At 43.2% G+C, this 26,720-nt stretch overlaps 1 protein-coding gene across 1 annotated transcript in view; it reads left to right on the top strand.

Annotated features, from left to right (window-relative positions):
• Positions 1-1,431: 1,431 nt before the first annotated feature.
• Positions 1,432-26,720, top strand: part of ST8SIA4 (ST8 alpha-N-acetyl-neuraminide alpha-2,8-sialyltransferase 4) — a 155,319-nt gene continuing 130,030 nt past the window's right edge. Inside the window, exons 1-2 of the mRNA XM_066601904.1 lie at positions 1,432-1,692; positions 24,778-24,909. Coding sequence (XP_066458001.1) covers positions 1,580-1,692; positions 24,778-24,909 — 245 coding nt within the window. The 5' untranslated portion in view covers positions 1,432-1,579. The remainder of the gene's footprint in view (positions 1,693-24,777; positions 24,910-26,720) is intronic.

Below are 26,720 nucleotides of genomic sequence, written 5' to 3'. Positions count from 1 at the left end.
GCTCACGTGATTGAAATCGCGACATGCCGCGAATCTCAACGGTGAGCCTATTATTAATATAGACTCATCGTTGAGACCTTTTAGAGCTCCCCCCTCTTCCCCATGGTGGAATGTCACTAGCGATACTCCGTCGCGGCCGCGGACAGGCAGCCTAAATCGTGTAAACATGCTGCAGAGAAACCTGCAGATATTGACTTGCTGAACAGATTTTGGACCCACAGCATGTCAATTATAGCACTGGATTTTTGGCGCGGATACAACTCTTCAGATGAGGAGCGAATTCCGCATCAAATGGTGTTTTTATGTGGATTTTACAATGTGGATCTGGTGTGTTCGCTGCGGACACTCTGCAGCAGCTTCCGCCCCGTGTAAATATTGCGCAAGGCTGTGTCCGCATGGCGAAATCTGCTGCAGAATTTTCTATGCTGATTCTGCTTATGGAACCACACAGCTGCCGTCAGCGGGCAAAATCCACATGAAGAACTCTGATATGGATCCGTGTAAAGTGACATCACTTCCTGATGGCGATCTGCATTAGAATCCCCGTGGCAAAACCCGACCGGATCTGCCGCAAAATCAAGTAGCTTCCGCTGAAAAATTCGGATTTTGACATACAGTAGGAACATGTGCCTAAAAACCTCAACAACATGATTAAGGCCGGCTGCACACGACCGGGTTGGATTCCGCATATGGGAGCCCGCGGCAGAATCCGACCCTGCGCCCGGCCGGCATCCGCGCGGACCTCTTACATCTTCTTTTCTGTACTGCGGATGGTTCACCGTCGCACATGCACAGTATCGATTTTTCATTTTTTTTAAACCCTGCTTTTCCTGCGTCATCGCCTAGCAATGATGCGGAATCTGCGACCTTTCCACAAAGTCAATGGCGGAAGAGTCGCGGGTCGGATGGCTTCCATTGACTTCAATGGAAACGATCTGTGTAAAACCCACACAAAATTAGCACATTGTGCGACTTTTCCTTCCGTTTTTTCCATAGCATGCTATAGCAGGTATTTGCTGCGGAATCCGGAGGCGTATGCCCGCAATGCAAATCTCCCGTGTGCAGCCAGCCTTATATTCTTTGTTGCCTATTTTCCATCTGCAGCATTTATGCTACATGTGAACATCCCCTTCACTGACTTCCCCGCCAATCTGCCTTTTAACACTTTCCTAACCAGAGCCCAGAGGGCTAAGGAAACGGAGGTGAAGTGTGAGGTGTTTATGAGGGGAGGGCGGTAGGACAGCTGCCCACCATGCCGGGGTCTCTCAGGTGGCGCCCGCCTCCACAGCTGGAGCGACGCGGCCGGCCACCTGGTGACGTCAGGTATCGGGCGGCTCCGAAAGCTAGCCCGACAGAGGGGGCGTGTCCACATCAGGCTGGAGGGGCGGGGCCGCTGTGCGAGGAGGGAGCCCGCTACTGCTGCTGAGTGTACCGCGGCTGCAGCCACTCTATGCCTGAGCACCAGTCATCCATCTCCGAGGAGGCTGCAGCTCACAGGAGACCGGAGCATCTCCTCCGCCTCTCACTACCAGCACGGACCTAAGGGACTGCAGCTCTTGTATGCCAGGGACTAAAAGACATGCGTTCTATAAGGAAGAGGTGGACTATCTGCACCATAAGTATCCTCCTCATCTTCTACAAGACCAGCGAGATCGCCAGGACCGATGAGCACCAGGATTCACCGCTCAATGGGTAAGTGTCAAAGTAGCAGGGTGCCTGGTACCTGTGCAGTGCCAGTCTGATCAGTGGGTCGTGGGGGATCTCATTGCCTGGCATGCCTGCTGGTGACAAAGGGCAACTTTCCCTGGCTGTCAGCGCTCGGAGGATCTCCAAGGTTTGACCATCAGGCTCACGTTATGTCATTGTCTAATAAGTGTCTCCCACTAAACTGGTGTCCGAGTCAGCAGATGGGGTTATTTGCTGGCTTCCTCGCTTCCTGTGTCCCTGAAGTGAGCTTTAAATACTCGGCACACTTCCTGGAACTTTTTCTGTTTTGTCTTTCTCACTCCTGAAGGCTCCTTGTTCTTTGTAGAAGTTGATCTTTTGTGTCTTTTTTTTTAAAGCTTAACAAGTCAGTGCTGCCAGAAATGTAACTATTGGTCACTCAATATTGCCATTCATGAGTTATTAAAGGGATCAGAGACATTGATTGAAATGTGATTTTTTTTTTTTTTTTTTTTTTTTTTTCTTTTTGAAATTTTTAATTTAATTTAATTAATTTTGGCTAATTAATTTTGAAATAATTGTGCTTGTTTCAATTGTGGACGTAAAAAACGTAGGGGCACGTGGAGGAAAAAAAAAAGGGGCACACGGACCATACATAGAGCTGCACATGTATGGGGAAAAAAAATCATTTTTTGGAGACCTAACAAAGACTTTTTTTTCTAGCTTAGGATGAGTTGGGAGTAGAACTGGATTATGTTGAACATGCCTTTTTTAACCCGTACAGTCCAGTGTGTAAACAATGGTTGGCATTGTTGCCATACATTGTCTTGGGTAGTCAGTAATTGCTTGAGTTACAAAATAATGGATTTTAACAAAAAGCGTTCCTCTTCTATCCAGCTTCTTCTTGCTTAGTATAATAGTAATTACTGATCCAGTATGGAGTGTGATGACTTAGTTTGGATCTGGTTCCCCCTGGTAGGTTATACTTAAAGGCTTTCAGTGTGAATGACTCTACGGTAACATGGATATTTTGTACAGTTTGTTTAGCGTTTCATGGGGTTTTTATAGTGCAGTGAATGTGTACTGATCTACACAGTCTTTATATTGACAGACACAAAAGTGAATCTCCTGCCGGCTGGGGCTGCAATAAAATGGGTACATTAGCTAAGTACTATAATTTTCTGGTGAACTAAAATGTATTACTGCTATAAAGCAACAACATATGATTGACTGTAGCTGAAAAAAAAAATGTTGCACTACAACATTTTATCTCACTGCTGTTGATACAAGAGAAGAGGAGAAACAAAGTGTTGGATTAAATCCTAATCTGAGAACACATAACCCAAAAAAGAAAATATAGATGAGTGCAGATGGAAGGTCAGAGGAGTCAAGAGGCTAAAAAATAGGGAGCTGACTAATAATAAATAAAAAAAGAGACCGGCACTTGGTGAATGGGTAAAAGGCAAGCAAGAGAAAGGGAGAAGCACAAAGCTAGAAGAGACTAACATGTAGACACAGACAAAGAAACATGCATAGAGAATGAGAGAAACAAAGAAATGGATAGACAAAGAAGCAGGCCATACGGTGACTATATGGAAACAGGCCACCCTTGGGTATGTTAGAAGACAAAGGAGGAAGGTATAGGGATGTATAGAAGCTGCTAGCAGAAAATGCAAGTGCATTAGGGAACACATTGCTCACTGCAAAAGTGAGCGCCTAGTGCATTATAATGACCAGAACACACTTGTATAACACAACAGGCAGACATTCATTGTGCAACATAATGGATCAATCTTGTCTGAAAGGACGCTCAAGATAGGTGTGAGACATGTTGTCTAATACTAAGCGGAGCAATCACCCCGGTCTCATTTATTTCCATTCTGAATCAAAGAAAGAGAAGTGAGAGAGGGGCTGTGGCCTGGCATGGAGAGCAATCTGGTATCATGACAATGGGATTAGTGTCATTAAGTCTTTAATTGTCCATCCACTCTCACTGATTTCACTCTTCAGTTATAATAGCCTTAGTCTAAGTCATGTGATTTAAACAAAAAAAAAATCCACCTGCTCCAGCGGTAAAGAGGGCACCACGTCTCACCCCAGTAAGGTTTTTGTTCCAATAATCAGGGGAGCGCATGCAGTTCAGCTAGCAGCACCCTCTGTATTAATTAAGTTCAGCAATTACAAAGCTGTGGGTTGAGACAGATTGGTTGCACTCCAAGTCTAAAGCCTTCTGTTGTTCTTTTTGCTTAACAATATTCAAAGCTAAAGACCACAAATGTTCAGCTATAAAAGTATACGACCTCCGAGGGACATTAGTATTTTATAAAGAGTTCCATCTTAAGCCCATTACAGTTCCCAGTTCTTATAGGAGGAGGTTTGGATGTTATCCAGGTTACTTCAGACATCATGATGCACATTTTTACCAATCCAGATTGTGACTATGGTAATTAGCACAACACTTCTGCTTTCTACAAAAGTAATTAGGGCCATATTATGCAACTATGTAACATGCATATTGATTATCACAGTTATGTTTTCTTTTTTTTCTAAGGAAACATAATACGATGTGTTTTGTTTGTCCTCCACTAGAAAAACACATCTGTGTCCTGCTGTAGGAAGTCTGCTTAATTCTGTACCGCGATTGTTGTCCTCATTCCACTGATGGAAGTGACTAATATGAGTCTTGATTTCTGTTTTCAGAAACTTGGCTGAAACTTATAGTTCATAAAGTTTCACCTCTTAAAATTTTAATGTGCGCAGTGTATTGTTACTAGCAGAATGCAGGATACCAATTATTTCTTTAATTCTATGCCAAAAGAATCTAAAACCATTTACTGTTATTGTTTTGAGGCGGTGAAATTGGTTTTCCGATATTTCTACTTTGGCACACCTTATGAAATTGCTTCATGGGTCAATATATTTCTACAGTTGTCTTTCTAAAGATCTGCATACTAAATGTCAGTGAGAATATTATGGATTGGAGGAAAAGTACACAAGCATTTTTTATTATAGTCAGGTCCAGCAAGACATCAAGTCTTTGTGTACTAAAAAAATGTGATACTGCTGGACTTCATACCCAACTTTATAATGAGTAACCACACTAGATTTGAAAATTAAGTTTTCACCTTCCATAGGCTAGTCATAATTCATTGATATCCTCAGCGCCTTCATGGAATGTTGTCAGGTCCCGTCCAAACAAACAGTCCCTTTCTTCAACCTTTAGAGGGATATTCTTGGCTTTTTTTAACCTGGTGGATGCAGGTCTGCCATTCGGGACCCACTTCTATCAGCTAATCATCCATCCAGCTCCCCTGGACGGAATGGATGTTGTCATCAGTGGTCAGAAGAGGAATTCTGAGCACCAGCTTCACTACCATTGAAATCAATGGGAGCGCCAAGCTGCTCCTACAATTCCTGCTCAGGACAGGACATGATGTCCTGGCCATGGTCCTGAACAGGAGGTATTGGAACAATGTGGGGCTGTCATTGATTTCAATGGGAGTGAAGCTGGTGCTCTGACTTTCTCCTGTGACCACTGATGACAATGTCTTGCCCTCTTCCAGTGCAACAAGCCGAATGATTAGCTGATGGATGGTTGTCTCAAGAGGTGGTTCCCTGCCCATCAGCTACTGATGACTATCCAGGGGAAAGGTCATCAGTTAAAAAAGCCTAGAATACCCTTTTAAGCTAATATTCCAATACACTGGCACTCACTGGATGTATTGGGGTGCAGCTGATATAAGGTACCATCTGGCCAAACACCACATATAAATGACTAGATGAATAGCATAACATATCTGTGCTCGCTGTGGAAGGGTAGTACACAGAATGGCTTTTAGGGGGCTGTAGACAGGCATTCTGATACCTGAAAAGAGAGAAAACACCTGTGGGTGTGGCAGGAAGCAAAGATAAAAGTATCAGTACTTGCCACACTCAGGGGGAAGTTGGCTGCCAGCCAGAGTGAGAGGCTGCAGCAACAGTATTAGGACTGAGAGCCTGAGGTCTGGTGTGGACCAGTCTGGGCCCATTACTACAGTTTGACAGAGGAAGATGCCCTCTAGACGCCCTAGGTAGGGGGTTGTGACGGCAACCCTGTGGGTTGGGAACCTTGAGGAACTGTATGTACCAGTGACTGCTGTGTGGGAAATAAATACTGGCAGGCACCAGAACTTCAACCATCCTAACGTAAAGATGGTGATCCAAAAGGTGAGTAACTCCAACTTGCCATATCGCCTAGATAAACAATATATATATGTTTCCCATAGGAAAAATCATCGCTCAGTGAATGGAAGCAGAATGGAGGAGACTTCTTCCGGCTGCCCTCCTCCATTCACAGTAAACAGGCAGTTAATCAAAGATAAACAACTGCCTCTTTACTTGGGCTGATTGTCGTTCAGATTTTATATTGAGAAATTGAGGTAAAAAACTCTCACGAAAGAGAGCAAGGTCATGTTTGACCATTCAGAAATGTAAAGTGCCTCTAGAAAACTCCAGCTTATCCAGAAATTCAGGAAAGGATTACTTTCCAATTTTATTTGATAAATATTAAAAAAGTAGTGACCCCCACTACAAAAACCTTTGTGACACATTTCTGGCATACTACTGTGCCCTTAGTCATAACCCAGTCTTCCAACTAAGGGCACAGATAAGCGCCAGAAATGTGTCAGCAAGGTTTTTATAGTGAGGGTCACTACTTTTTTAAAATGTATCAAATTAATTTTGATTTTAACATTTTTCTGAATTTCCAGATGAGCTGGAGTTTTCTACAAGCACTCTCAGCACTATCAAATAGATAGCTGCTAGTATGTGTTCTCAGTAGAGCAGAGGTTATATCCACATGATGATGCATTTTTCTGTAAATGCTGTGGGTAGTTTAATCGTCTGATTCAGGTTTGGCTGAAGTCCACGGGTATCTTTTGTATATGTAGCTCCAACCAGTAGCTACATCCATCTAAAAGTAAAAGTATTCCTGTAAGCGGATGACATTGTCAAAGGCTCAGAAAGCAGAATGGACTAAAACATCCAAACGCGTTTCGCAGAACACGTTCTCCTTCTCAAGGATACTGCCAGTCCTTATCTTATTTGTGGAGAACACCACAGATGAGAGCATCACAAGGGTGCAGGGATACCTAGATAGGCCATGCAATGCTCCCAGGGAAATATTACCTCTCTGGACCCTCGTACAAAGAGGAAAAGAATTGACACCATCCCTGAGGAAGAAGGTGTTCTCCAAAACACTTTGAGAGGTTTTTTTTTAGCCAAACTCTGCTTTCAATACCTTTTGGTGATATCATTAACTTACAGTAATACCTTCACTTTTGGACAGATATAGCTACCGGCCAGGGCTACATGCTGTGAATATACCCGTGGACTTCAGATCCAACTATTAAACTACTCACAGCCTTTAGGGAAAAGCGCAATACCATGTGGATGCTCTATCTATTGAGGACTAGTATGGCCAGGCATCTATGTAATAACAGTGGGAGTCCATGATATATATCTGCTTCTTAGTATATCGCCAGACCTTAAAGGGGTTGTCCCGCGGCAGCAAGTGGGTCTATACACTTCTGTATGGCCATATTCATGCACTTTGTAATGTACATTGTGCATTAATTATGAGCCATACAGAAGTTATAAGAAGTTTTTCACTTACCTGCTCCGTTGCTAGCGTCCTCGTTTCCATGGAGCCCGCCTAATTTTCGGCGTCTAATGGCCAAATTAGACGCGCTTGCGCAGTCCGGGTCTTCTTCTTTTCTCAATGGGGCCGCTCGTGCAGGATGCCGGCTCCGTGTAGCTCCGCCCCGTCACGTGCCGATTCCAGCCAATCAGGAGGCTGGAATCGGCAATGGACCGCACAGAAGCCCTGCGGTCCACCAAGGGAGAAGATCCCGGCGGCCATCTTCAGCAGGTAAGTAAGAAGTCACCGGAGCGCGGGGATTCAGGTAAGCGCTGTCCGGTGTTCTTTTTTAACCCCTGCATTGGGGTTGTCTCGCGCCGAACGGGGTGGGGGGGGGGGGGGGGTTTGAAAAAAAAAAAAACCCGTTTCGGCGTGGGACAACCCCTTTAATGTAACTACCCGTGGTCATATACACAGTTTGTCTGTTTATCTAGGGGAGCACAACTATTTTACATTATTTTTTTTTTAACTTTATAAGGGTATATTCACATGGGCAAGTGTGATATCGCTCCGAGAAACTTAGACCGATATCACACTAGTAATCCTGCAATTTCTGCAGTGAGTGTGAAATGCATAGCATCTCTGCAACATGCAGTTTTCACACGTGTTACAATCGCATGATGTTTCAATAGGAAAAATTGAAAAATCCCATCGCACTTGCATGAAAGTCACATGTACATGCAACGTGTTTTTTTTTTTTGCTTCCACAGTCAATAATGGGCCATTCTGACACAGAATCGCCCAAAAATATGACAAGCAGCTATTCTTTAATCTCAGGCAATCGGTCCAAGAGAAAAATCGCTCATGTGAATAAACACAATGGGAGCAACGTGTTCTTTTCCTACGCGATATCTGACCATATCACAGTTGGTCAGATATTGCGTGAGAAACTCGACCGTGTGAGTGAACCCTGGTAGTTACAAGGTGGGGCATAAATTCAAGAGACCACCTTGCATTATCTGACACCATTCTGTATATGCCTTGAAATTGTGTGCCACACTTCGTAATTAGTGAAATCTGGATTTCTCATTTTGTCCAGAAACTCATCGCACATTAGGATGTATCTTTATTAATGAGGAATGTCCACCCTGTGACTTGGAAACTTCTAGTGCCGCTTCCACTTTGCTGCTACTGTAAATGCCACCGATTTTCCGTGTGGAGGGTCCACGCGGAAAATCAGTGGCAGATCCGGTCCATGTGAACATGCCCTTACAACATTTAGGATTTACCATGAATTGATCAAACACACAAATCTATTTGGAAATGGTATAAATTCTAAGTATCTATTATATACCCACTGAAATTAGAGAAGAATCAAGTTCATATTTGCTGGAAAACACCATTACACAAGGGCAAGCTTAAACTCGGGTGCAAAATTGCTAAAATTGGTGTACTGCCAGTCATTATTCACCTATGGATGGCTATTTGGTATAATGTGCTTCAAATATGTGAATCAATAGGCTTTTGTAAAAATGTGATTTCCTCACCACTTCCCTGGCTGACACATGCTTATAAAGGGTGCGAATACTCCAATAAGTAGAAGTCGGCCTATTAACTTTTCTTTTCCTAACAGGAAATTGTACTTATCTGACTGAACGCATATTTTGATAAAATCTCTCGCTTTTTTATAAGAAACATTTTTTTTTTATACGGTGGTTTTTCAGTTTGTGTTCTAAATTAAAACAACTTGAGAAATCCATCAACTATATGCCATGACATACATCTATTAATCTCACTGCTGGGCCACCTATGCTGTCAAAGCCATGATATATGGAGCATGTGGAAAACCACAAGAATATGTTGAGTGATTTTCTTTCTTGTGGTGTATGCAAACCAGAATGTTACTCTACATTTACAATAGCGTTTCAAATTTGTGAACCTTTAGTACCATAAAGCTGGCCATAGACAGGAGAAAAATGTTTGCTGAAATGGACAATGGTGCACATTTTTCACGGTTGATAGCCACTTATTGAAACCATTTTTGCAAGCAAAGAACCTTTTATGGTATCTGTCACAAGCAGCAAATGTGGACCCGCAGTGCCACGCAGTGGTTTGACTTTGTGTCAGTACCCGAGAAACCCCGCTTTTCACCCTTTCACCCCAGCAGTCAGAATCTGAGCTTTGTTGCAGGGTACCCAGGCTATTATATTGGAAACGCTCCCAGTTTTGTGGCAGCTGATGCTACAATAGACCAGGGGGCGATACTAGAGCATGTGTAGAGTGGCATAGTCAGAGTTTCGGGTTGAGGCAGGTTGCGGAATTTCAATAGATGCCAAAGTGGGGACATATGGAGGAAGTTCAGTATGGTATAACAGGTCATGGGTCGGGGCAGTAGGAGATGGGTCAATACAACAAGTTGAGGTCAGCAATGGAGAATGCAGCGAAATCAGGTATAGCCAATCAGAAACCAGGAAATCAATACAAATGAAAAGCACATTTAGCTGGACCAGGAAGACCAAAAGATTGGGAACCTTCCTTGGAGAAGAAATGCCTGAAATAACCAGAGATGCACCCTGATTGTCAGGGAACAAAATAGAAAGGTATGTGATGGCCTTTTAAGAGTGTGAGCATGTGCACAATCGTGCATGGTCTTTGAGAGAGACAAAGAGGATGCCTGTTGAGGAGCCGGTAAGAACACATGCTGAGGCCACCAGCAAAGGCAGTCGTGAATCATAGCAGTATCTTTGTCTGTGCATGGTCGTAAATGTTTCTGGTTATGTTGTCCAACTATACAGTAGAATGATTGATTGGTCATCCCATCAGTAGGCTCGTTCAAATCTCGGGTCCAATGCCAGCTTAATACTATCTTATGCTTTTGGGCAATTATTTTCTCCTTATGTACAAGAAGCATTATAAATAAAGGCATTTTTTTAATACACACCTAGACAAATTTCCCTCCACCCCCATTTGTGAAGTACCAGTGCCCAGTAGCAGGAGCAGCTTCTATAGTATTTTTAGAAGTCTGCCTTCATTAGTCACAGCAAACTTCCTCTTTACTTCCCCAAGTAGTCAAAGCAGGGGGTGTTAGTGCATCTTGACGCCACCGGAAGCTAGGGGTTTGACAGGAGTAACGCCCCTCTCACACCTGTAGCTCCTGATTGGCTCAAGAAGCTAAAGTCCTGGAAGGAGCTACGAGCTGGGGGCGCTAGGATAATAGCAGGGGAGCCGAAGTGGGACCCATGCTGCAGGAGGAGTGGGACCCAGGGGCGGCAGTGACAGCGCTCCCGCTTGCTTTTACCACAGGGGGAGCTAAAGAGGAAGCGTACAGTCCTGGACTTCAGCGGGGACACCTCTCACAGCGCTGCCGCCTGCTTGGGGCACTAAGTGAGCGGAAGCACCTTGCATCTTTGCAAGCGCTGCAGGAGTGGGACCCGGGGACGCCAGCGCTGATGAGACTAGAAGCTCTCCCAGATGCCGTGGCCGCAGGGGGAGCGGCAGCTCAAGACTGCTGTGGTGGTGCTGGGTGAGCGGGAGCAGGGCACAGCGCTCCCGCCTGGTTTGGCCGCAGAGGGAGCGGCTGCGGGAGTAGTCAGTGCTGGGGAGGGTCGGGGGATGAATGACCACGGGGAGGGGGGCGGATGTCAGCTGTGAGGCATAGGCAAACCAGCGCCCGGCAATTTGTGGCAGGGATGGAGGGTTAGGGTGAGGGGTACGTGTAACAGTTAGCCTTATATTATATCAGTAAGACTAATTGTTACACTTGCTCCTCAACCTAACCCTCCATCCCTGTCAGAAATCACTGCAGCTGCTGCATGAGTTTAGTGGGTTGCCAGGAACTGCAGCCCATCGAGCTCTGTAGCCAATCAGCTACAGGGGGCGTCACCCCCTGTCAATCTTGACTCCACCAGTTCTTCCTGGTGGCTCAACATACACTAATACCAAAGCAGGGTTCTCCCTCTAACTCAACAAGCACCCACAGCACAGGACTGCCTCAAACCCTCCTTTCTCAACATGTGTTAAATAGTAAAGGACAGCAAACCTCGCTTCCTCCCTCTACCGACAATCACAGCAGAGGACCACTATGCGCTGTTTGCACACTCTGCTGGCAGGAGGCTACAGAGGAGCAAGCTATTTCTGGATGCTTTATAGTTCTTATACTTAAAAGCAATTTCAGATCACAAGCCACAGAAGAATTTTGGAGTACAAACTTATAAGAACGTTTGACACTTTCAACAGTGAGTTAAATTGTTCAAGAAGAGTCATTTGTGACAGGGAAGTATGAGACGTTTATAGCACAGATAACACTGCTGGCCTGGTGACACCCCAACACTAATACAGGGACCCTAAAACCTTCCCATCTTTATCAGTGAACTGTTTAAGTTTGTTTTTATTTTCCTACTCATCCTGTTGTAGTAATTAATCACATCCATGTCTGTGCCTGGATGTATATGTGTGTATATATGTAATATATATGCATGCCTCTTCGGATCTACTTCATAATGCTCGAGGAAGGACCGTGAGAGGTTCGTAAGCTTGCAATAACATCATGTATTTTTGTTAGCCATTGAAAGGTATCATATCTACAAGATTACTTGGTTTCTCTTGCTGGGAACAATCATATTTTGCTGCTTTATGGAACTTTCTGAAGTAGGTCAGTGCTTAGAAAAGGCCAAATAAGTTGGAGCACTTAACACCATCATTAAATGATGGCCTTTGCTTACTTGCTCTGCCAGGAAGGAGCTGTGAGGGCATACTGCTCCATGCATTAGCACTAGCTAGAAACATTCAGCCATTGAGCGAATGAAAGAGTGGAAACAAAATCTGATTGCTAGGAATGGCTTTCCAGTCTCCTGGTGACCATATTTTGTTTCGCCCTGTTGTGAAAAGGTGCATTTATTCTAATTACCTTAGTCTCAGCTCATTTCGCTCCTAAAGAAACAGGCGCAAAGAGCCCCTAACACTGCATTTTGGGTGGATAATGTAGATTCCACCCATTGGAACGTTTGCTGGGACTATCAGCTTATCACCACTAGTGCTGGTTTACAGCAGTAACAGGTGAGAATTCATATTGATTGTCAGTAAGTATGATTATTGCTTTTGAGAAAAAGTATAGAGTCCCAGTGTAGCAATAATTGCATCCAATTGCTTCCTATAATTGACTTCTCACGTTTCTGTTTCAACCCACTTCTCTTTTTACGGAGCTTCTTCAAAGCTGATATATTGATTGGTGTTCATGCTTAAAATGTTTGTTTCTGATCCCGAAGAGATGACAAACAACCCATATAATATTGTATATCTATAAAGGGTTACAACAATGCTCTGGGACTCATTAAACCAGAGTGAGAGCCATTATCTCTAAATAAGGAAGGCTTGTAGCAAAACTTGCCAAGGGTGACCGTCTACCAAAATAACTGTAAGGGCTCAAGTACAACTCAGATGGGAATAGACAAAAGTTCCCAGAAAAGCTTTCAAAGTACAGAAAGTCTCTCTAGTCTTAGATAAGTCTGGCACTCCTGATAACTCAATAGCAAAGTGCAAATATAGGATTAATTGGAGAGAAGAAATGCATAAATCCAAGACTGTTCTAAAAAGTGTCTTCAGTGCTTATTATAAATTTGCTTAAAGACCTGGATTGTTCCAGTGATCAAACATGACATTAGTGTGATGGTGCGTAGATGCTGTAGCATCGTGTGCCCAGGATAAATTGCTATTTGAAAGGAATCATAAATCCTGTTCTCTTACAGAATAGGAGAATGATCAGTGTAAGCACCCAGTTCCACCAGGTTGACCAGAGGATAAGGGGTTTTTTGGTCCAAAAATGATCTAGCCACAGTGCCGTATATTTTGGTGACACTTGACAAAATTGAGGTTTGCTTTTGATCGTTCTCGATATACTTATTTCTTATGTATTTCCTACTTATGAACACATTGCCACCAGCAGTAATTAATCTCCAGCCTTCAATTTACATATAGACTATGATACAAAGGTCTTGTCATGTAGTTAATGATGTTGGTTACTTATTCCGCAGGTTACTTGATACCTCTTAAAAGCTCCAAGTCCATATTTGTTTTTTCAATTTGTGACAGCAAAATTGCTTAGGTGCTTCAATTATGTGCTTTTTGTGGTGTGTTGAAATCCACATTAGTAATTTATGTTCACTTATTGAATCATACTTTATGTGAATCTTCGGCGCCAATAATAAATTACAGCTGCTGATGAAGTAGCGTCTGTCAATAACAGTAAAAGGGCAATTGGGATATAGCTGCAAATGCGTTTTCATCTAAAGTTTATTTCTGTGACCTAAGTCTTCCAAAAAGTATTCTTACTCATTCTGTGTGATACTTTTTATTTGATTTGTATTCCGCGCAGAAGGGTATGATTTGTTGTAGTGATGAAACGCTAAGCAATGGGTACGCGGTAAATGTTTGTAAGGGTATTAAGTTCTCCCATGTGTACATCATAAATAGACCTACTGCCTAAATCGGATCGGTCACGTCTTTTATGCTATGCAATCTGAGGGCAATGAAGGGAAGGTGCTGAGCTCGGGGATATATAGTTTACTATTATTTAATTTGGTATTTTTACGTAAATTGCTCTTTTAATGCTGCCAGGATTTATACATAAAGCCTGTGAGTCCTGTTTCCCCACCCATAGAGTTATTGACAACTTAACCTCTACAAGTTTGTATACATTGATAACTGCCAATCACTGTGTATGGGCAAAGAAAAGCAGGACCATACACACAAATATTTGACTTAGCTGAACATTCGTGCATTTAGGGTGGTAAATCGCAGCCACTGACTTATCTCCCAGGGAACAAAGTATTGAAATTTAGCAATCAGCATGGTTTTGGATCTGCCCCCATATCATTTATTTTTGGAGTAAAGTACAAGCCCCGACTATTGAAGTTTTGCATACCTCCATGTCTTTGGAGCCGCACCTCTACCTTCTTAACATTTCCCCCTAGGAGTTTGGGTAAGAAGTTTTCCAGGCTGTTCTTGCATATATGTAGTCTTCAAAATTCTAGATTGTTAAAGCCCGGAAACAAACTGCTTCTGCGTCCCATTTAGAATTGTATGCTAGGCTCATAGTCGCTCCATGGAGTATCTCACAGCATCGATGAATAATACCATGGACTCCTTTGAAACAATATTGGATCAGTGGGACTATTGGTGTATTCTTCGTTTCTGAGTCTAGTGAACACAAGATAGTTGTATCGCTATTGCCTGTCATCCACTTTCCCCTTCTGTTACTTCTTTTACTGTACCCTCTACTTTTCTGTATTTGAATAGCCTTGCTGTGTTGCAGAATTCCCCGCTGGGATTACATCCTTACAACTTTATTCTGCTATGTTTTTACTGTTATGTTGATTATTTGAAAATTCCAATTAAAAAAATGCAATTTAAAAAAAAAAAAAAAAAAAAGAATTTAGCAATGAGAGAAAATAGCAGCTCAACGTTCAATGGAGACTGGATCCACATGGTGCACGGATCTGCATTAACCAAATGCCTGAAAGACCAAAAGTAGAAAGATCCAGCTCCACATGTAGAATTTTTAGTGATCCTTTATGTCCATATAAAAAAATAAATAAATAAATCGCACAGCCGCAGAACACATACGCATGTGTCCTTAATAGAGATGAGCGAGCACCAAAATGCTCGGGTGCTCGTTACTCGAGTCGAACTTTCAGTGATGCTCGAGAGTTCGTTTCGAGTAACGAACCCCATTGAAGTCAATGGGCGACCCGAGCATTTTTGTATATGACTGGTGCTCTCCTAAGGTTTTCATTTGTGAAAATCTTAGCAAATCACCAAAGTCATGTAGAAAACACAGAAATGGGTAGGGCAGGCGAGGAGCAACATGCAGGGCTGCATTTCGGGCTCCGAGGTCTCACTATTAAGCCACAATAGTGGCAAGAGTGAGACCCCCCCCCCCCCACTGTCAGCATAAAGATCATTCTCCTTTGCCACAGCTGTAACAGCTGTGGCAGAGAAGAACGATGTTAGCCCATTGAATTCAATGGAGCCGGCAATACAGCCGGCTCCATTGAAAGCAATGGGCTGCCGGCGAGCGCGGGATGAATTTTCGGGAAGGGCTTAAAAATATAAGCCCTTACCTGAAAATCATCCTAAAATGTTTAAAAAAAAAATAAAATAGAAACGGGCCAGAGCTGTCCAGCGCATTGAATTCAATGGAGCCGGCAATACAGCCGCCTCCATTGAAAGCAATGCGCTGCGGGCGATCTCACGATGACTTTTCGGGAAGGGCTTAAATATATGAGCCCTTCCCTGCAATTCATCCAGAATTGTGTAAAAATAAAAAAAATATATATACTCACCTGGTCCCGGCAGACGGAGTTCAGCCGTGGCCGGCTTCAGTTCTCCTGAACTGCTCTCTGTAGTATTCAACAGCCGGGGATTTAAAATCCACACCTGCTGAATGAACTGCCTCTGATTGGTCACAGCCTGACCAATCAGAGGCAGATCTCACTGACACCCATTCATGAATTCATAAATGGGTGAGTGAGTGCTGCCTCTGATTGGCTCAGCGCTGAGCCAATCAGGGGCAGCTCTCAGCTGTCATTCATGAATTCATGAATGGGTGTGAGTGAGAGCTGCCTCTGATTGGTCAGGCTGTGACAAATCAGAGGCAGCTCATTCAGCAGGCCGGCTCCATTGAATTCAATGCGCTGGACAGCTCTGGCCCGTTTCTATTTTTTTTATTTTTTTTACACATTTTAGGATGATTTTCAGGTAAGGGCTTATATTTTTAAGCCCTTCCTGAAAATTCATCCCGCACTCGCCGGCAGCCCATTGCTTTCAATGGAGCCGGCTGTATTGCCGGCTCCATTGAATTCAATGGTCAGTGCTCGTTTAATCGAGACGAGTACCGCGTGGTGCTCGTCTCGAGTAACGAGCATCTCAAAACCCTAATACTTGAACGAGCATCAAGCTCGGACGAGTATGCTCGCGCATCTCTAGTCCTTAATCATTGTATTCTGACAATGGAACATTCCACCAAGTTAAAATATATGGAATCCAATAGCGGGCTCTAAAAGAGATCACCTAACCCTGTGTCATTACATCTGAATATTCATGAACTGAAACCCATCCAATAACATCTAGAAACATGTCCAGAACCCATAATCAGACAAGAAGTCCAAATTTATAAAAAATAATATATTAGATGTAACAGACCAAAATCTATAATGATGACCAATCTAATCATAATGATACATTAGTTCTGGTCTCCTTGTATCCAGATGAAAAATCCAGAAAACTCACTATTCAAGGGAACCCTGAGCGTGCTTAGGGTGACTAATATAGAAAACGCCTTGGTTCTGAGGAGATTTTCATTCTATCTGCCCATTTCGATCAACTGAGCGTGCTTCGGCTGAAAAACGCATGGGGGTGCCTTGGCGATTTGTCTTCCATTGGCTGAATGTTGTGTTCCTCTATTCGCTGCCACACACTGATTCTCCTATTGGTCTTTGCACTAGTGTCTGTGCATTACACCAAGAGCCACTATTGGTTGATCCCTCTGTCTCCCACCGAGCTGATTGGTGGTGGGGATGATACTGATCCCGCCTCTTACTGATATATACAGCCGGGCGCTGCGTCTTTTTAGCTCCATGTACCCCAGAGGACGCCAGTTGTCTGGTGAAACATGTCTAGTGCTATATTTTAGCTGTAGGCATTTATCTACTTACTACTGCTTGTGGTGCTTTCAGTATATCAGTACCACTGATACCAGTCAGTGACTAGTGTTATATGTGCACTAGTTCACCTGGCCGTATTGGTTTCTATAACTCAGTGTGCAGAAGGCATTGTGCTGGATGGGTGGAGTGAGCGTTAGCTCCACAATTCCTAATCAGGTATATATACACCTAATGTATTTAGTGAGGTAGGTAGTCTATATGTTTAGTATCTTTGATTTCATATAATTTTGTTCTGCCACAACATATCTTTTTTCTTTATATCTTTTGGAGGTGAAATTTTATGTTCTCAATAAAAGTTTATTTTTAAGAGGATCCACTCAAGATTGTTGCTTTTGGCAAAAATATTGGTTTTGGTATTGAATACAGTGGAACCCTGCTGAACCCTGAGGCTTTCCTTTTTGTTTTTCCATATTAAAGGGAACCAGTCATCAGTTTTTACCAAACCAGCACTACAATTATGAGGCATCTCTTTATAAAAGCATTCACACATAGCAAAATAACCTTTAGGAAAGAGTCTGCCGTCAGACTTGTACTGCTGTTCTTGGTTTACTTTGGTATAGACTGGTGCCAGGTTCTCTTGAATCATAAGGATTACTGATTTTTTTCATCTGAAGGAATTACAGTTTAAATGTTTTTGCGTGCTACATGCAAGCCATGTGGAGCGGAATGGTAGGCAGGCCTGGACCGTTTCTGTTTGCTCCTGGTTTTGCCCAAAAGTCCTCCTCTCTTGTCTCCTCTGATGTATATGACCTACTAGTACAAAGTCTTGCACATGTGTACGGAGTTGATCTATAGGCTAGACAAACTCATGGCAAGGAAGGTGATCTGCGCATGCATCAGTAGACAAACTCGTGGCGCTTGTGCAAGACTTGGCAGCGCTGTGTGGATGACACCTAGAACGTCATTCACATTAGAGGAAATGCGAGTGGTGGACTTTTGGTCAAAACCAGCAGCTAGCAGAGACGGTTCGGTACCCACCCCACCGCTCTACATTATTTGCATGTGGCATATGAAACTTTTAAAGTGTAATTTCTGTTGGCGTGAATAGGAGACAAGAATTAGGTCGTCTGCACATGGGCGGGTCGGCCTGTGCATATCCAGCGACCCTGCGTACCTGTCCGCAGTCTTCATAATCTGTGCTGCGGATTTGCTGGTGCAGTATAGATTATGCCGCGTCGTTGCTAGGCGATGACGCGGATCCTGCGAAGGGTCGCTGGGCGGACGGCTTCTATTGCCTTCAATGGAAGCCGTCCGCACGGAATACGCACAGAATCGCCACATGCTGCGATTTCTCCTCTGCGAGCAGGAAATCACAATCGATTTTCGCTTGTGAAGAGGAAATCACTTTTTGCCAATGCATGCTAGGGGTGGCATTTGCTGCGGAATCCAGAGGCGGACACCCGCTGCGGATTCTGAAATGTAAATCCACCTGTTTGCAGGCCTCCATAATGTATCAATAGGATTGGATTGGTCAGTATAGGTCTGTATTATTTATACAATAAACTTTTTTTTTTTTTTATAAATGTCTTATTATTGTCTAATCACGGGTTATAGATCTGTTTCTGGATGTTGGTTGATTGGTTTCAGCCATAAGAATCTGAATCTGTGGTTGGTTTCAATCTCATCCAGGGTCATCTGGTCACTAAGTCATCCCAGGCAGATGTATTTTCAGCCTTTGTTTGAACACTTGCATTGAAGGAGAACTCGTCACCTCCTGTGGTAACCTGTTCCACTCATTGATCACCCTCACTGTCAGAAAGTTTTTTTCTAATATCTAATCTATTTCTCCTGCATTTCAGTTTTATCCCATTGCTTCTAGTCTTTCCTTGTGCATATGAGAATAGGGCTGATCCCTCTACACGGTGACGACCCTTCAAATATTTGTAGACCGCTATTAAGTCTCCTTTCAGCCTTCTTTTTTGCAAGCTAAACATCCCCAGATCTTTTAACTGTTCGTCATTGGACATGATTTGTAGACCACTCACCATCTTGGGAACTCTTCTCTGATCTTGCTCCAGTTTGTTTAGTTATTTTTTTAAAGTGGGGTGCCCAGAACTGGACACAGTATTCCAGATGAGGTCTTACTAAGGAAGAGTAGAGGGGGATAATTACCTCACATGATCTAGAGTCTTTGCTTGTCTTAATACATCCCAGAATTGTGTTTGCCTTAATGGCTGCTGCATCACCTTGTTGACTCATGTTCAGTTTATGATCTATTTGTATACCCAAGTCTTTTTCACATGTGCTGCTGCTTAGCCCAATGCCTCCCATTCTGTATGTGCTTTTTTTCATTTTTCTTGCCCAGATGTAGGACTTAGCATTTCTCCTTGTTAAATACCATTCTGTTAGTCGCCGCTCACTGTTCAAGCTTTTCTAGATCTGAATACTCTCTCCCTCTTCCATAGTGTTAGCTATCCCTCATAGCTTTGTGTCGTCGGCAAATTTGATCAGTTTCCCATCAATTCCCTCCTCCAGATCATTTATAAACATGTTGAACAACACTGGGCCTAGGACAGAGCCTTGTGGTATCCCACTTGATACATTCTTCCACTTGGATGTGCAGCCATTTATGACCACTCTTTGAGTACGATCACTCAGCCAGTTGTGCATCCACCTAACAGTTGCTTTGTTTTAGCACTAAGAATTGTATTTCCAGCCAGCGGCTTATGATAAGTGGAACCAGAAACAGGTGAATTAAACTCCCCTTTTAATTTCAAATCCAAAAGGATATGCAATACAGATCAAAGGTGCATGCAAACTGTAAATTAAAAGCATTGTTATTGATATACCTCAAAAGGTCTGGTATGACAGGTTAACTCTGCCACCAGCATCCCTGATCCTTATTTCTACTGTCATTATCTGTCGAGGGGAAGTTGAGTGGCCCCCATACGCGTTATCTAGTTGTTCAGCCCTGCTGTTATTGGCAGGTTTAGACTACTGAAGACTAATGTATATGCTGGTTTTTAGAAGGTATCCTAAAGGACCTAGTAGAACTGCTTTAAGCAGTTTGTCACATAGCATATTAGGGGTGTGTTCACATGTTGTGGAAACGCTGAAGTTTTTCCGCAGTGGGAAAACTGCAGCGGAAACATTTGCTATTAACTCTTTCCAATCCACTGTCTGACGTCTAAAGACATTCTGATTGAAGGCTGGACAGCTTCTGATGCTGGAAGACGTCCGGCAGGGTGGTATTACTGTATATTGCTGGGTGCTCTGTTGTAGGGGGTCTCTCCAGCATGTCCAATACCGCAGTACTGGCTCTAGCCAGCAGGTGGCGCCATTGTATAACGGCAGTAAGAGAAAGCTCCCTAGGAAACCCTGAGTCCAAAATTGGATTGTAAAGGGTTAAAGTAAATGGGATTAAAGCAAATCCTATTCACACATAGAGGAAAAAAAAAACACTGCAGATTTTCTGATGTAACCGCGCTGTGAGATTCACCGCCCCATATTGCGCTCACCCGTGTGAAGTTAGCCTAAGGGTGCCATGTAGAGATGAGCGAACACGTTCGGCTCCGCCCCTTTTTCGCCCGAACACCGAACTTTGCGAACACTTCAGTGTTCGGGCGAAAAAGTTCGGGGGCCGCCGTGGCAGCGCGGGGGGGTGCGGCGGGGAGTGGGGGGGAGAGGGAGAGAGAGAGGGCTCCCCCCTGTTCCCCGCTACTGCCGCCCGCGCCGCCGCGCATCTCCCCGCCCCCCGGCGGCACCCGGACACTTACGCGCGAACACTGCAGTGTTCGGCAAAGCCGGTGTCCGGGTGCGGATGTGTCCGTAACGGACACGTTCGCTCATCCCTAGTGCCATGTACTCGTACTTAGTACCAAAATCAGGATGGGACTCCATTTTGTAGGGGAAGAAAAAAAAGAGAAAAACCTTATAATACATGGAGCTGTATTATAACTGTGTGAAGACTTTAACTTCTCTCCATCCCATTTCTTTTCTGGAGAAACGTTTATGTTTTAGGATTATTTATTATGCATACCAGTTAAAAAAATAGTGTGTGTAATATTAACAAACTTGTGAGAAACTTTGGCTCTTCTGCTCATTCCTGTCTGGAGGGGAGGAGGCTGAGTTTAGTTTGGTGATATATAGTTTTCTATTCAGTATTTTCTTGTAAAAACTGTTAGAAGTGCTGACAGGGCTCAAAAGCAAAGTGTGAAAGTTCGGCTTCCTTCACCCGCGCACAGTGATTGAAGCTTTTCCTGTATAGGTTTCTGTAGAAGCCGATCACCAGTGTGTGAGCAAAAGAAACAAGACTCAAAGTTATTTTCTGGAAGCCCTGGTAGCTAGTGTTGAGTGAACCAAGCCAAGTGAACTCTGTTTCGGGTTGAACTGTTTTTAAAAGTTCAGTCAGCATGAACCCGGACCCAGCTTTTAAGAAAGTTCTACCCATAACAGCGTTCTACTGGTTTGGTTTGCTCAACACTAGTCGTGAATACTGATCCTGAACTTAGTGTTATGCAGGGCTATTATGGCTCTTACAATATACTGTAAAAGGAAAAGAAATGGTCAGCTCACCTCCTCTAGAACGGGAAAATCCAGGGTCATGCCTGCATATATGTACGGAGCATAAGACACAGCCATAAGTCTTGAACGGCAATTGTAGACATCAAACACAATAAAGTGTCAGCTCTACATACAAAATATGCTTTATTTTCTTTAGGCTGCATCCGCACGGGCTACAAAATCTCACTACGACTGTGTTCACACAGGGCGGATTTGCTGCGGTTTTTCCGTTGCGGATCAAAGGTTAATCTTGGCTTGCGGACTTTCTTGCGGAAAAATCCGCAAGCGTTTTATTCTTTTCTGCAGCGCTTTTTAAAAACTTTTTGCAGCGTATTTTTGTGCGGATTTTGCTGCGTCCATAGAGGTCTATGGACAAAAAAGCGCTGCGGAAAAGACAGAAGAATGGACATGCTGCTTCTTTAAAAACCGCGCAGCAGTTGCATTTCCGCACTGCGGCTGTGCGGAAAAAATCCGCCCTGTGAGAACAGCTTTTTCCCTAAACTCATTTGTGCTGCATTGCACTGCAAACGCAGCGGTTTTGCCGCAGTGCAGATATGCAACGGCAATCCGCGGCCAAACCACAGCAAATCCGCCCTGTGTGAACCCAGCCTACAAAATCATCGCTGCAATGTGAAGCCCATGGTTTCCAATGGGTTCTTTCACATGAGCGATGTTTTGTAGCCCCTGCGGATGAAGCCTTATAGACAGGGCATTACATAGCACAGAAAAAGTCAGGAGCAGTCGGGCTCATGGATTCTGGTCGAGATCAATAGAGAAAAGTCAAGCCATGGAGGCCAGAGCGAAGGGAGTTTTTTTCATCCCTGCTGTAGAAGAAGGCACAAACAGGGCAGACCCCTTGGATCTCCGAGGAAAGCGACCACTATCAATTGTGAGTCTAACTAATCTCGGGAGAGCAAAAGTCAGTGTATTCCCTCCATTCTCCCACGAATAACCTCTCATTCCCACAGATGCTTACTGTGGTTTAATGATCTTGTTCCTCAGGATAGAATCAGATGAGGAAGGACTGTTATAAAAGCTATCCCTGAGAAGTTTGTGTTATATGCTGCAGTGCAAAGTTGAAACTGTTGCGTTGTGAAGATATTAGAAAACTGTGTACCTTCGGTTTACTTTATCAAATCTGATTTGGACTCTTTGTTTCATCGCTACCCGAATGTTCCACTTAAAAGGTACTGGTGTCACATGAACATTTGATTCACAACATTCACCACTACTGTTATCTTATTTGCCACTGTGCGCAGCCGGGCCAGGCTGCGCCTGGATTTTCCGGGGAGGGCTGTTAGAGGCACCGTTGACAATCACCTTAATCCCCACTGTCTACCCCCCACCCCCACAAAGGTCTGCGGTCGGCCGCCACAGATGTATGTTTGGAATTGATGTTCTGCTGCAGTATAAATTTGGAGCCAGTCAGATGCCTCAGTGATGGTATTGAACGATGGATAAGTATCTGCCTGCTTTTCTTAGCATTAAGGACACCATTAATCCTGAGCCAATTTGCGTCTCCATTTGCCAAAATGCAGCCCCAAACTTGCAAGGAACCACCACTAGGCTTCATTGTTGTGTGCAGGCATTCTTTATTATACCGCTCTCTAGCCCTTCTGCACACAAACTGCCTTCAGTTACACCCAGATATTTCAAATTTTGACTCGTCAGTCCAGAGTACCTGCTAACGTTTTTCTACACCTCAGTTCCTATGTTTTCATGCACAGTTGAGTCGCTTTCTTTGTTTCTACCTTGAAGATATGGGTTTTTGGCCTTAATTCTTCCATGAAGAGCACTTCTGGTCAGACTTCTGCGAACAGTAGATGATTGTATCTGGGTCCGAATGCTTTCTGCCAGTTCTGAGCTGATGGTACTGCTGGACATCTCCTGATTTTTGAAGTGAAGTAAACATGATGTGTCTTTTATTTGCTAGTTATCTTGGCCGACCTGTATTAGTGTCCGACGCCACTCGGAAGGAGTGTTCGGGAGCTTTCTGGCTGTAGTCATGCCGGAGCTGAGTGTTCGCCCGGTGGCGGAGTGTCAGCCCTCCAGTCCGGCACCACTCGGGAGGAGTGTCCAGAAGCTTCCTGGCTGTAGTCATGTCAGAGCTGGGAGACTGCTACTAGTAATTGTCTCCGTCAATTGGGAGCTTTTGCCAGTTTGGGGCGTGACCTGGGCGTTACCTGTAGGTGAGCCTGTCCAACCCATACTTCCGGTGGAGACATAGTACAGTAATACCTGTCTGATCGGTGTATCTACGGTCCTCGATATTGCTTCTTCTTTAAAAAAGCTCCACATTTTGAAACCCCAGTCTGATTTGAAACCTTTCCTGGAAGAGACCTTGCTGATGCAGTATAACAACTTTGTCTTGCTATGGTCCATGATCTGTGACATGAAATTTTCTTATACAGCTTTATCTTTGCAGCAAAGTTTGGAGTTTTAAGCCTCCTACACAGCTGTTTCTTTTTCAGTTAATGACTTTGTTTCAACCTGCATATGAAAATTATGAAATTATCACGTGTTTGGTATAATTGGTTAATCATAAATTGACTAGAATCCTTGACTTTGTGCAAGTCTAACTAGAAGAACTGACGCTATTTTGAAGGCAAAGGGCGGTCACACCAAATATTGATTTGATTTTAGTTTTCTGTTTTGTTCATTCACTTTGCATTTTGTTAATTGACAAAAAAACTATTAACACTTCTATTTTTGAAGAATTACTTAGTCCACGGGTGAGGCGGAATATCGCTAGTAATATTCCGCCGTACGGGAGCAGGGAAGAAAACTGACAGCGTCCTACGATTTGAGTCCCGCAAGCGGAAATCACTATGGTTCTTTGCTCGTGGACAGGGGGTTGTGCTTTCCATAGCAAAGCTATGGAAAGTGTGCACTGCTTTGCTCGCGGCCGGGTTACCCCCACAAGTAACGCAATGCAAATTCGCCCGCGGACAGGAGCCCTTACTTTACAGCATTTTTACAACACTTAAAACTTTTGCACAGTAATGTATATTACATGAATTTGTCTTTTGTGGATACCAAAAGCCTTCTTTCAGTGCACTCTATGCTTAGATCAATGAAGATGTGTTGAAGGGGAGTTTAAAAATACATATAAATATTGCTTTAGTTCTGAACCACTGTAAGTACAATTCTTCCATGAGCCAAATCTTTCATTTATCAAAGTTATAAAAACTGCCAGTGTTTCCCTGTCTCATGCATAAAAAATATTTATTGACTATGAAGCTAATTAGCTCTCGTGTCTTTGTTACATTTCAGAGATGGTGAGCTCACATTGAGTAGGCTGATGGTGAATAGCTCAGATAAAATCCTGAGAAAAGAAGGGTCAGCACTCTTTAGACATGCAGGAGCAGGCTGGAAGATCAATTCTTCATTGGCTTTGGAAATAAGGTGAGTGACCTGAAGAGTAAACTTATGATGAATGAGGGCTTATATAATAATGTCTATGTGACTGTGTTATTGTGTAGAAATCTGAAGATCGAACTTAAACCCGCTGGTTTATTCTTAAACTATTGGAGTATGAATGGTTGGCTACTTTACAAAACCAATTTTCAAATACTGGGACCCTATTTTATTAAGCAGAGTCGAGAACGACTACCAAAAGATCTCTCGCTCTAGAATACCCAGCACATCAATTGGCCATTGATTTCAGTGGTTCTGCATTTTCCTTGTGGTTGTGCTTTGGGGTTAATATCTGACCCTGGTGGGCAGAACAGCTTGGGATTAGCTTCAAGCTGGGTGAACCATCTAAAAAAAATGAGATTGTTAAAGGGGTGTCAAGGGTTACAAGAATATGGCTGTTTTTTTTTTTTCCAAACACAGCACCACCCTTGTCCGTAAGGTTCTGTGTGGTATTGCAGCTCAGCTCCACTAAAGTGAATGGAAGCTAAGCTGCAATGCCAGACACAACTCACAGACAAGGGCGGTGCTGTGTTTGAAATAAAGCAGACATATTTTTCTAACCCCCGAAAACTCGTTAAGCGTTAAGTATTGTCCGGGAGGCAAAAGATCGCACTTACATTTTTGGTATAATAAATAACACCTCTCTATCTCTGAGAAGAAAAATCTAACCAGTTATTTTACAATCATGGTGTACCTTTCTGGGGTTAAGAAATTGGACATGATTTGCTGCATATTTTGTTGTCGTACAAATGCCAAATTTGCGGGATTTCAGTTGCCATCTGTGGGCTGCAGTCTTGTGGGCACATGCACTCAACTAGCTATAAATAAATGCCCTTTTTTAGGGTATTGGTTAGCTGGCAGCTCCTGGACTCAAAGCAATGGGGCAAATTTTCCAATACAATGTACTGGTTAGGTAGGGTTAACATGGACAAAGACATTTGGTGCATGTTACTCTTTTGGCTTCTCTATGCCACCTCTTTTGTGGTGCTTTCTTTAGACCAGTTTTTTGTATCAAGAATCTGGGGCATTTTTGAAATCAACAAACCCCAACCACCCTTTTATGGACACTTTTGAAAAGTTTCTAGCAAGGTGCAAAAAGTGTCTAAAACGCCTAATAAGTGTGGCACATGGCATGTTTGTCGGTTTTCAGATGCATCTTAATAAACCAGAATTCTGGCGCAGACATTCGAAAATCTGCTGCTATGTAATTGTCTCAAGTAGTAGGAGAAAACTTTAAAGTGGAATTAGCTTCTGACATTTATCCTTCATTCAGTCTTTATATTCGTCACTTTTGGACTGCTTGGTGAATATTGGCATGAGAATGCTTAGACTAGTAATTGTTTTTGGAACAGGGGTATATTAGCACAATTCCACAAGAAAATATAACTATTTGATTAAAGTTTTGTTGAGTTTATTCTTTACAGGTTTTTGCTGATTAGAACTTGTGGTTAGACTATTAAGAACAACCTATTGCCACATCCTGTCAGTTACTGGGGAAAAATATTGCATAGCTTAATGCAAATCATCAAATGATATTATTAACTGATCTTTGCATTTTATTATATTTTCTAGTAATGACCTATAGATATAATCTGGACCCACTTTCCCACCTAAATAAGCTATTTACTATATTTACTTCAAAAGGTGATGCTGCTTAGTGTGAAAATGTAATTTCACACTTGCACTTTTGGATCTGCTTTTTTGAAAATTTAACCATACTTTCAGATCTGCTTTTTTTAATTTAACCATGATAGATAAAATGCACTGTAAATGCAGAAGTACATTGTAAATTGTGAATA

This window comes from Eleutherodactylus coqui, chromosome 5, assembly GCF_035609145.1.
Source record: "Eleutherodactylus coqui strain aEleCoq1 chromosome 5, aEleCoq1.hap1, whole genome shotgun sequence".
Classification (NCBI taxonomy): Eukaryota; Metazoa; Chordata; class Amphibia; order Anura; family Eleutherodactylidae; genus Eleutherodactylus; species Eleutherodactylus coqui.
The sequence above is the reverse complement of the archived record's forward strand: the minus strand, read 5'-3'. Positions and strand labels throughout refer to the sequence as shown.